This window comes from Salvelinus fontinalis, chromosome 28 (genome assembly GCF_029448725.1).
Source record: "Salvelinus fontinalis isolate EN_2023a chromosome 28, ASM2944872v1, whole genome shotgun sequence".
Taxonomy (NCBI): Eukaryota; Metazoa; Chordata; class Actinopteri; order Salmoniformes; family Salmonidae; genus Salvelinus; species Salvelinus fontinalis.
This window is the reverse complement of record NC_074692.1, coordinates 42,625,488-42,637,771: the sequence shown is the minus strand read 5'-3', so window position 1 is coordinate 42,637,771 and position 12,284 is coordinate 42,625,488. Positions and strand designations below refer to the sequence as shown.

The window sequence follows — 12,284 nt, the reverse complement described above, 5'->3', positions numbered from 1 at the left end:
CACGCACAGACACACACGCACGCACGCACGCACAAACACACACACACACACACACACACACACGCACAGACACACACGCACAGACACACACGCACGCACGCACGCACAAACACACACACACACACACACACACACACACACACACACACACACACACACACACACACACACACACACACACACACACACACACACACACACACACACACACACACACAAGCTATCACTGGAGCACCACACTGCTGTCATGACGTGTCACTGTTACTGTGTCTGTCTGGTGTGGACAGAGGGCTCAGGTAAAGCCTGATCCTCCCTACTCACCATGTTCATGATGGTGAAGACGTAAGACTCTACATTGTCACTGCCGTGGTATTCAATCAGTTTAGAGTCTGCCACCACCATGGTCTCTACCCACCTTCACACAGGAGTGAGAAACACAATGAAGAATGAGAGGTACATTTCGGTGATAGGCAATGATGTCGGAAAATAAAGAGATTCCAAGAATGATAAATATTCAAAGAATTCCAGGAAAAATCCAGACTCTGGCCCAGTCTTTCCTATGAAATAAAACTTGCCAATCGAATTGTGAACTCTTTCATTCTACCCGCCTATTTATACCAGCCACCTATAGTAGGGGAAACACTGCTGTGTACCGCTCTCTGCTGACGGAGCGTTGGGAGCGATGCTGAGCCGTCTCCTCCTCTTTCTCCCTATCCTCCTCCTGCTGCTCCCTCGCCCAGTCCTCCCTTTCTCTTTCCACCACTAGGGAATCATGTGCCGCATCTGCAGGACAGACAACACAGAGATCAACGCTCAACACACGAGACTAGAGGAGAAATAGGACCTGGAACATTCCTCATGCTCAAACAAAAAAATACATTTACAAAATGCAAAGCAATCTAACAAAACAAAATATCTTAAATTATATTAAACAAAATCTATGGAATTGTGTTCTATTTTATTCTACTAACCTTTGACCCCACAGGGGCTCGGTGTGTCCAGGTCCTCAGAGCTGCGTTTGTGTCTTTGCATTGCCGTTGTAATGCTGGGGTAGACCACATGGGGCTCTGGTCCCTCCCCCTCCACAGCACCATCAGTTGTCCCCTGGGCTGGTTCAATGAAGTGTGGTCCCTCAGGCAAGGTAAACAAACCTTTCTGTGGGGGAAACACACACACTGTACTGTATGTGTACACACGTGTGTTTGTGTGTGTGCTGCATTCGTGTGCTTGTGTGTGTGTGTGTGTGTGTGTGTGTCAAGCCCTATCTGTGGGATATAGACATAGAACCAATCCATCCATCTCGCAGTATGCAACATATTGTAACTTGTTATGACTAAAATGGAAAATGTGAGTCACAATGGAACATAACTCTGATGTACAATTTCTGAGCTGTGAAAATGTCAGTAGTAAATAAAGGTTAAAAAAATGGGTTTCAGTCATCGTGATTTTACAGCTGTTGTTTACGTGTGTGCTGTTTACGTGTTGTGTGAGGTACCTTACTAAAAGAGTGCAGTTAAAGGTCTAATGCAGCCATTTTTATCTCAATATCAAATCATTTCTGGGTAACAATTAAGTACCTTACTGTGATTAAAATATAACAAAGAGCAATTTCTCAAGCAAAGATTTTGCAAGAACTATCTGGGAGTGGTCGGAGTAGGGAGGGGAAAACGGAAAACTAGCTGTTATTGGCAGAGAGGTTTGGAACTCTCATTCGTATTGGTCTATTAACCAATTTATGCCACCAGGCAGGCCAGAACTCTATCCCACCAAAACAGGATGACATTTCAGGCAGTCTTTTCAAACAGCTCTTACACTAAAAGGCCATTATCATAATTTTCACAATTTTACAATATTATTCCAACCCCAGTGTGGAAATATACATAAAACAAAGAAAAATCATGTTTTTTGACTGCACTGGGCCTTTAAGGTCAGGGCAGAGTTATTTCCTTGAGGAAGGCATGTTTCAGTGCCCTGGGACGCATTCCCTCACGCAGTGGTTCATTTATGGGACAGTGTTTGTCTCTGAAGTATGCTCTACATGTTCCTACCGGTGCAGACGCGCCCCCCCCCCCCCCCCCCCCCCCCCCCCCACACGCGCACACACGCACACACACACACACACACACACACACACACACACGCACACACGCACACACACACACACACACACACACACTCTCTCTCTCTCTCTCTCTCTGCAGGGCTATTCGTCTGGGTGATTATTCAGTTATCTGCAGGGAGAGTGCAACGTGTGTGTGCAGTGTTTCCGCTGCTGCAAAATCTTGGCAGCCACTGCAAAATAATTGTTTCTTTTTTTGGGGGGGGGGGGGTAAAGCTATTTCAGTGTAAACTTAAACGACTAAAACCATATATAAAGTATGTAGAAAAGATAATGGAGCTGTATATTTTTAAATAAGATCATCTTTGAGAACTAACTATAACCAAAATAAAAACTAGATTCTAAAATTCCAGAAACGTCATGGCATGGGGCCCCCATTGATTTTGTTATAATGTTTGAGACACTCAGATAGCATAAGTACAAGGCCTACACCATGGCAACATTTGTAGAATTTAAGGCAATCAAAATGTGTATAATTGCAGGAATTGTGCTTTAAAATAAGCAACATTTTGTCTCTGTGGCCAAGAGGAGGGCCTTAATTAAAAAACCCTACTGCTGAAAAGAATCCTAGGGGAAACACTGGTATGTCAAGTGTATGTATGACCTAACAAGCCCAAACTGCACCGGGGTGTGCCTCTCTCTCCATCTCTAAACCAACATGCAAAAGAGAAGAAGAGGGAGAGGGAGGAGGGGTATGTTCTCCAAGAATGAGTAAAATAAGCTGAATGTTCTTCCCAGGAGTTCTGCTCTTCACTGTTCCTGATTCGTTTTGATCCTGTTCTGTTCTAGATAAATTAGTAGCAAATCGAACCAGTGACCATTGGAGGGCAAACATTGCCATTCACTCATCCACTGAAGTTAGGGCTGTGCTGTGCTGCTCTAGGGAATCCTGCAGTCTACTGCATATCTCTATCTAGAAAACCTGCTGTTCTCTCCAGCCAAGTTGATGAAGTAGTCTCAAGAGAGTAGGGGTGGGCTTCTAGTTGCTGTGTGCTAAGTGTAAAACACTTCAAGGAAAACTCCACCCAAAAACTATATTTTGGTATTTGTTTCATTCGTCCATTGCTGTCATAGTCCCAAAATGTTTTGCTTGTCAGCAATCAAGTTTTCAAGATATGTAACTTTCAACAACAAAAAATAATTCCCGTGTGATGCATAAACTGGGTCAATTAAGGTGCCACCAGCCGCCTGTGCTCCATATCTGTCTGGGTTATGGATTGGAGGCTGGTTCCTCTAATGTTTTCCTCAATCAGTTATGATTTCTGTCCCAAAAGACAAAACCAGGTGGATGGTTGCAGATCAGATCCTCCAGTAAGGAATGTAAGTAAGAGAGAGGCCCATTCAAACATTCAGCCTGACTCAGCAGGGATCTGCATATAGAATACAGATACAGAGTCCCTGTAGGGATCAATGCACATTCCTACCTGTAATCCTTAAACTACCGTCCACAAGCTGACAAGGTGTCCTATTACACCAATAACATTCAACGACATGGAACATGAAAGGAAGAACAAAAAAGTTTGTTCCTCATTCAAAGTGCATTTAATGTACTTTCAGAGAACCTAAGGAAACAAACATGGATATTGAGAAAAAACAAAAAAAGAGCTCTACTCAGAACAACCAAAACCAATTAGGACAGAATGGGCTCAGATTTTTACAAAGGCCTTTGTGGTGCATTCTAAATCCCCTAAATTCTGCCAACAGACCCAGCCTGCCTTCTCTAAGCCTCAATATTTCCTCCTCCTTCTCCTCCTCCTCCTCCTCCTCCTTCTCACCTGTGGGTATCTGAGAAGAAGTGTGTTTGAGTGTGTGGTGCCAGCCAGAGCGAGGGTAGGCTGTAATAACATAGGTCTCTGTGTGTGTGTGTGTGTGTCCGCGTGCGTGCGTGCGTACGTGTGTATGTGTTAAATACAGAAGCCATGTGGAACTGCTTTAGCTCTGTTTACTGCTTCTGCTGGACTTTGGATTGCAGGCCAAGAGGGTTTGGGGTAAGTTGCCTCCTGTCTGTTGTAACACAGAGTGAGTCTGTGGCCTTCCACTCCTTACTGGGACACATGGGGAGGGGAGGTGGGGACTGTGTGATGAGGGATCACACAACAGCTCACCATAATGATTTCAAACACGAACACATACAGACCAAAGAATTACATTTTAAGAGTACTTTAATGACATCTGCTCTCTTTTGCACAAATGCAGAAGATAAGAAGTTGGACTACATGCAGAGTCATTTTCAAGGTCTTGTCAAATTATTATGTGAGTGGGATCTTTACATGGCTTCAGAGGTATCATTATTTTCCATCAGGACAACGTGAGGAGATATGCATTTCACAAAAGATAATGTCCTGAAATAATGGCACTGAATGTTCAACTACTCATTCCTTGTAGTGCCTTGGGGCAACCAACTCCTCCATTGAAAAAGCGTTGGGTTTGGTCTGACTGCAGCGCTTGAAAACAGAAACAAAGAAGAAATGGGACCACTGTACCATCCAAAAATTCCAACGTCCTATGACATTATTATGGAATACAACTTGTGCATTTTATATGAGAACACCATCAACTGCTAGTCCTTTCAAATCCTTGCACACCAAATCATTACATTATCATGATTTGTAGTATTGTCTTTATCCTTTCTGTTTGGATGAGCCCATTTCACCTTCTCTGGTCTTTATTTACTCTCCCAGGAGTGTGCTGGAATCAGAGGTTGCAGGGTGTTCACTTGGTAACAGTAACCACGCTGTGGCTTATTGCATTCCAGAGGCATGCCCGTGTGCTGTCGCCTGGGCTTACTCCCACTCCATGCCAAGCTACAGATGTAGCATCTTAATTTGAGCCAGTTTGCTGCAGCAGGAAAATAATCCAAAGGCAACAGGAAATGTGAATCAAAATGTGGATTATAAATAATGGATATTTTTGTAGGGGTTGATCAATTTTTCGTAAGGGAAAATCAAGCTGGAAATTTCAAAGTGGAAATTACAAACTGCAGCAGCCTTTTTAAACCTCAAATGTACTACAAGTTAAAAATGTCCTACAACCGGGTGATCAAATGAAGATCCTACATCTGTACATATCAACCCTCAAAACCAGGACAACCAATGAGTGAGAGAAAAACCAGGCCTTGTCCTACTGTCGGTCAAGGCAGGTTTATGGAGCTATTTTCTAGGCAGTTGTGTTTTGCAAACATAGAGTCGGGTGATGTGTTTTACCATGATGGAATTGTTCACAATGACAACCATGAAGTAAAAAATGTATACTCTTAAATATGTCTATACCTCACACATCGACGGATTTTCCTGATAAAACTTTGTTTCATTGTTTTCTTCCCTGAAATCAGTAGAGAAAAAATGTACATTGGAGCAAACACGAGTTCAATTTTTGGCTCATCATTTCATACTTGGAAAGAGTGCCTCTACTGCCTGTGTGTCTCTGGAGTCAGTGACATGGCCTCTCCTGCAGCTTGGATCTGGCAGTGTTTCCCTCCCACAGCTGGCTGCCTGTGGTCTGGTCATTTACGTTCCTCCTTACTGAGGAACACTACACTCTTAGAAAAAAAGCTGCTATTTAGAACCTAAAAGGGTTCTTCGGCTGTCCCTTTAATGCAGCATTTCTCAACTGGTGGGTCGCGACCCAAAAGGTTTTCTGAGGGTGTCTGAGTAAAACTAAAATTATAATAATTATGTAGAAATACTCCAGTCTGAACTTAAACTGGTTAAACCAGGTAGAACATGTGTAGAAATTATAATGAACATACATTTGTAAATAATTTAATCTCTGAACAATTTTACTTCAATCACAGTATTTTCAATATAGAGCTATTAGCAGCGCTATTTTGGTAGATTTTTTGGTCTCAAACCAGTGAATTTATTGACATTCTTCATCGAGAATAGGGGCAAAAATGTATTATTGACAATGAAAGAGGTGGGAATGTTATTCCCTTGTCATACAATTGCTACAATTATTATCGATATAGCATTAAAAATTGTTTTCCAGATTTTATTTTGCTGATTCCTTTTCGTGATGTGAATATTGGGTTGCAGCAGAGACAACCTGGTTCAATGTGGGTCACGAGGCAAAACCATTTGAGAACCACTGCTTTAAATAACCCTTTTTGGTTCTACATGGAACCTAAAAGGGTTCTATCTGGAAGCAAAAAGGGTTATCCTAAGGGTACAGCCGTAGAACCCTTTTGGAACCCTTTCTTCTAGGAGTGTATAGTAGATTGGTACTATGGTCATACACTGACCTCCTCCCTTACTGGGAGGATTAGTGCAATGGTGGGTTGGGACCCCTCAGTTGAAGACTGTGTGTAGAAAATGACGAAAGTTGCACACACTATATTACTGGTCCAGTCACGTAAAAAAAAGGTAGTAAAATTACATTTATGATCCGTTAGTCTAGACACTGTTAATGTTGTGGTTGTGCACCTTCAGCTCATACTCGAATGCTTTGGGTAAAGCTTTTACGGTACTGATGTATGATCTTAATTTGATCACCCTGTTGCAGGAGAACATTCGGAAATGTAAAACTTTTAGTGTGTTTGGGTTTCAAAAGGCTTTCTGAAGATTGCAATTTCCACTTTTTTTAACTTCATTTTCCTTTACGAACGTAATCAACCACTTCAAAAACGTCCATTAGTTATAATCCAGATAATATATAAAATGTCCTCTTATTGCAGGATTATTTTAAGATCCTAGATACAGAACCAGTCAAAAAGTTTGGACACACCTACTCATTCAAAGGTTTTTCTTTATTTTTTACTATTTTCTACATTTCAGAATAATACTGAAGACATCAAAACAAATCATAATATATTTTATAGACTGCACTTGAAGAAACTTTAAAAGTTCTTGAAATTTTCCGTATTGACTGACCTTCATGTCTTAAAGTAATGACGGACTGTTGTTTCTCTTTGCTTATTTGAGCTTTTCTTGACATAATATGGACTTGGTCTTTTACCAAATAGGGCTATCTTCTGTATACCACCCCTACCTTGTCACAACACAACTGATTGGCTCAAACGCATTAAGAACGAAAGAAATTCCACAAATGAACTTTTAACAAGCCATACCTGTTAACTGAAATGCATTCCAGGTGACTACATGAAGCTGGATGAGAGAATACCAAGAGTGGGCAAAGCTGTCATCGAGGCAAAGGGTGGCTACTTTGAAGAATCTAAAATCTAAAATATATTTTGATTTGTTTAACACTTTTTTGGTTACTACTTGATTCCATATGTGTTATTTCATAGTTTTGAGTTCTTCACTATTATTATACAATGTAGTCAAAATAAAGAAAAACCTTTAGGTGTGAGTAGGTGTGTCCAAACTGTTGACTGGTACTGTATGTACATTATGCTTATAGCTTTTTTGCGTGTGTACCCTGTCGGTCCACCAACAATACTGTCCCGTTGACCATTTTAGGGGGTAAGTGCCTCAGTTAATGTCACAGGAAAATATTTGGCATTGGTCCTCAGATCCTCAAAAGGTTCTACAGCTGCACCATCGAGAGCATCCTGACAGTGTCCAAACGAGCTTCAATGCCATACAACACTCCTTCCGTGGACTCCAACTGCTCTTAAACGCTAGTAAAACCAAATGCAAGCTTTTCAACCGTTCGCTGCCCACACCCGCCCACCCGACTAGCATCACCACCCTGGATGGTTCCGACCTAGAATATGTGGACAACTATAAATACCTAGGTGTCTGGTTAGACTGTAAACTCTCCTTCCAGACTCATATTAAACATCTCCAATCCAAAATCAAATCTAGAATCGGCTTTCTATTTCGCCACAAAGCCTCCTTCACTCACGCCACCAAACGTACCCTAGTAAAACTGACTATCCTACCGATCCTTGGGCGATGTCATTTACAAAATAGCCTCCAACACTCTACTCAGCAAATTGGATGCAGTCTATCACAGTGCCATCCGTTTTGTCACCAAAGTCCCATAAACTACCCACCACTGCGACCTGTATGTTCTCATTGGCTGGCCCTCGCTTCATATTTGTCACCAAACCCCCTGTCTCCAGGTCATCTATAAGTCTTTGCTAGGTAAAGCCCCGTCTTATCTCAGCTCATTGGTCACCATAGCAGCACCCACTCATAGCACGTGCTCCAGCAGGTATATTTCCCTGGTCACTCTCAAAGCCAATTCCTCCTTTGGCCGCCTTTCCTTCCAGTTCCCTGCTGCCAGTGACTGGAACGAATTGCAAAAATTGCTGAAGCTGGAGACTCATATCTCCCTCACTAACTTTAAGAATCAGCTGTCAGAGCAGCTTACAGATCATTGCACTTGGACATAGCCCATCTGTAAATAGCCCATCCAACTACCTCATCCCCATATTATTATATATATTTTTTCTCCTTTGCACCCCTGTATCTCTACTTGCACATTCATCTTCTGCACATCTATCACTCCAGTGTTTAATTACTAAATTGTAATAATTTCGCCACTACGGCCTATTTATTGCCTTACCTCCCTATTCTTACCTCATTTGCACACAGTGTATATAGACTTTTCTATTGTGTTATTGACTGTACGTTTGTTTATTCCATGTGTAACTCTGTGTTGTTGTTTGTGTCGCATTGCTTTGCTTTATCTTGGCCAGGTTGTAAATGAGAACTTAAGTTTGAGATGGGTAGGTCAGTCAAAGAAACATTTAGGAACCATTAGACAACTTCTCTAGGATATGTGGGACGGTAACGTCCCACTTGGCCAAATGCCAGAACAAATGTAGCGCGCCAAATTCAAATATATTACTATAAAAATCAATCTTTCATGAAATCACACATGAAAGACACCAAATTAAAGCTACACATGTTGTGAATCCAGCCAACATTTCAAAAAGGATTTACGGCGAAAGCACACCAAACAATTATGTTAGCTCAGTACATAGCCACAGAAAAACACAGCCATTTTCCCAGCAAAAGATAGTAGTCACAAAAAGCAGAAATAGAGATAAAATGAATCACTAACCTTTGATGATCTTCATCAGATGACACTCATAGGACATCATGTCACACAATACATTTATGTTTTGTTCGATAATGTGCATATTTATATCCACAAATCTCGGTTTACATTGGCACCATGTTCAGAAATGCCTCCAAAATATCCGGAGAAATTGCAGAGAGCCACGTCAAATAACAGAAATACTCATCATAAACTTTGATGAAAGATACATGTTTTACATATAATTAAAGATACACTTGTTCTTAATGCAACCGCTGTATCAGATTTCAAAAAAACTTTACGTAAAAGCACACCATGCAATAATCTGAGACGGCGCTCAAAAATAACAACATTTCTCCGCCATGTTGGAGTCAACAGAAATATGAAATGACATCATAAATATTCCCTTACCTTTGATCATCTTCATCAGAATGCACTCCCAGGAATCCTAGTTCCACAATAAATTGTTGTTTTGTTCGATAATGTCCATTACTTATGTCTAAGTAGCTACTTTTGCTAGCATGTTTAGTGCACATGTCCAAACGCTCGCGCAGCTGCAGGCGAACTCGGACGAAAACTTCAAAAGGTTATGTAACAGGTCGAATAAACTGGTCAAACTAAGTAGAGAATCAATCTTCAGGATGTTGTTATCATCTATATCCAATAACGTTCCAACCGGAGCATTCCTTCGTGTCTGTAGAAGTTATGGAACGCAAGGTGATATCATGAGGAAAGCGCATGACCAGGAACTGGCATTCTGCCAGACCAATGACTGAAACACCTCCCATCCGGCCCCACATCACACTAGAGGCTTCATTCCACGTTCTACAGACTGTTGACATTTAGTGGAAGGCGTAGGACAGATCCATATCTTACAGGGAATTGAATCAGCGATGAGTTGAACATTGACCAAACTTCCTGTTTGGATTTTTACTCAGGTTTTTGCCTGCCATATGAGTTCTGTTATACTCACAGACATCATTCAAACAGTTTTAGAAACTTCAGAGTGTTTTATATCCAATAGTAATAATAATATGCATATATTAGCATCTGGGACAGAGTAGGAGGCAGTTCACTATGGGCACGCAATTCATCCAAAAGTGAAAATGCTGCCCCCTATCATAAATAAGTTTTAACAAATGCATGGAGGTCTTTGCACACTCAATGTCTCTTTGCTCTAGCCCAAACGCATGCACTATCACAACAGCTGCATATCCTCAAGGCCATGTATTTACACAGTTTGGCTCATTAAAAGTGACTGCAAACCAAACACGATTGACTGAATGTGAGACAAGACCTTGCAGGAGAGACATTCCTGATGTGACAGGAGGAAACACTGAGAGAAAGGCCATGTACTGACTCTTCCGGTCATTTTACAGAACATCGTTAATCCTCTTCCATATCCTCTTGATAGTTCTACCAAAGTAAATCATCAGGTACAGAATGGAACTCTCTCCTTTGTCTCTTTCACTGTTGTCCAGCTATATTCCCTTGTGTCTCTCTGCTGTCCAGCTGATTTATTTTCTCTCTCTCTGCTGTCCAACTGTTTTACTTAGTCTCTCTCTCTCTGCTGTCTAACTGTTTTACTTAGTCTCTCTCTCTCTGCTGTCTAACTGTTTTACTTAGTCTCTCTCTCTCTGCTGTCTAACTGTTTTACTTAGTCTCTCTCTCTCTGCTGTCTAACTGTTTTACTTAGTCTCTCTCTCTCTGCTGTCTAACTGTTTTACTTAGTCTCTCTCTCTCTGCTGTCTAACTGTTTTACTTAGTCTCTCTCTCTCTGCTGTCTAACTGTTTTACTTAGTCTCTCTCTCTCTGCTGTCTAACTGTTTTACTTAGTCTCTCTCTCTCTGCTGTCTAACTGTTTTACTTAGTCTCTCTCTCTCTCTCTACTGTCCAACTGTTTTACTTAGTCTCTCTCTCTCTCTGCTGTCCAACTGTTTTACTTAGTCTCTCTCTCTCTCTACTGTCCAACTGTTTTACTTAGTCTCTCTCTCTCTCTGCTGTCCAACTGTTTTACTTAGTCTCTCTCTCTCTCTACTGTCCAACTGTTTTACTTAGTCTCTCTCTCTCTCTGCTGTCCAACTGTTTTACTTAGTCTCTCTCTCTCTCTGCTGTCTAACTGTTTTACTTAGTCTCTCTCTCTCTCTCTGCTGTCCAACTGTTTTACTTAGTCTCTCTCTCTCTCTACTGTCCAACTGTTTTACTTAGTCTCTCTCTCTCTCTGCTGTCCAACTGTTTTACTTAGTCTCTCTCTCTCTCTGCTGTCTAACTGTTTTATGTAGTCTCTCTCTCTCTCTGCTGTCCAACTGTTTTACTCTGTCTCTCTCTCTCTCTGCTGTCCAACTGTTTTACTCTGTCTCTCTCTCTCTGCTGTCCAACTGTTTTACTTAGTCTCTCTCTCTCTCTGCTGTCCAACTGTTTTACTTAGTCTCTCTCTCTCTCTGCTGTCCAACTGTTTTACTTAGTCTCTCTCTCCCTGCTGTCCAACTGTTTTACTTAGTCTCTCTCTCTCTGCTGTCCAACTGTTTTACTCTGTCTCTCTCTCTCTGCTGTCCAGCTGTTTTACTCTGTCTCTCTCTCTCTCTGCTGTCCAACTGTTTTACTTAGTCTCTCTCTCTCTCTGCTGTCCAACTGTTTTACTTAGTCTCGCTCTCTCTGCTGTCCAGCTGTTTTCATTTGTCTCTCTCTGCTGTCCAGCTGTTTTCCAATGTCTCTCTCTGTGTTGTCCAACTTAATTCCTTTGTCTCTCTCAGCTGTCCAGCTGTTTCCTTTCTCTGTATGCTATCCAGCTGTTTTCAGTTGTGTCTCTCTGCTGTCCAGCTGTTTTACCTTTTCTCTCCTTGTAAAGGCAGTCAATGTTGTTCTCCCCCTTAGACGAGAAGGAGCATGGATAGGACCAAGATGCGGATTGAGGGAAATAAGCCATCTTTTAATGAAGAACAGCAAACAAGACACTACAAACTACAAAACAACAAACTAACAAACCTTCAACCGTCCTGTGTGGCCCAAACACTGACACAGGAACAAACACCCACAAAAGCCTACTGCCTATGGCTACCTTAAATCTGGCTCCCAATCAGAGACAAATGAATGACAGCTGTCTCTGATTGAGACCCAATCTAGGCAGCCATAGACATAACTAGACAACCTAACAAACACTATCCCATACACATACAACACCCATGGACTAACCAAACACACACAACATACAATGCCC

General features: G+C 41.6%; 1 protein-coding gene across 1 annotated transcript in view; it reads right to left on the bottom strand.

Annotated features, from left to right (window-relative positions):
• adamts12 (ADAM metallopeptidase with thrombospondin type 1 motif, 12) overlaps nucleotides 1–12,284 on the bottom strand; it is a 49,250-nt gene that overhangs the window by 24,978 nt on the left and 11,988 nt on the right. Inside the window, exons 3-5 of the mRNA XM_055887787.1 lie at nucleotides 972–1,155; nucleotides 654–783; nucleotides 322–415 (exon numbers count right to left, since the gene is read on the bottom strand). Of these exons, the coding sequence (XP_055743762.1) occupies nucleotides 322–415; nucleotides 654–783; nucleotides 972–1,155 (408 nt within the window). The remainder of the gene's footprint in view (nucleotides 1–321; nucleotides 416–653; nucleotides 784–971; nucleotides 1,156–12,284) is intronic.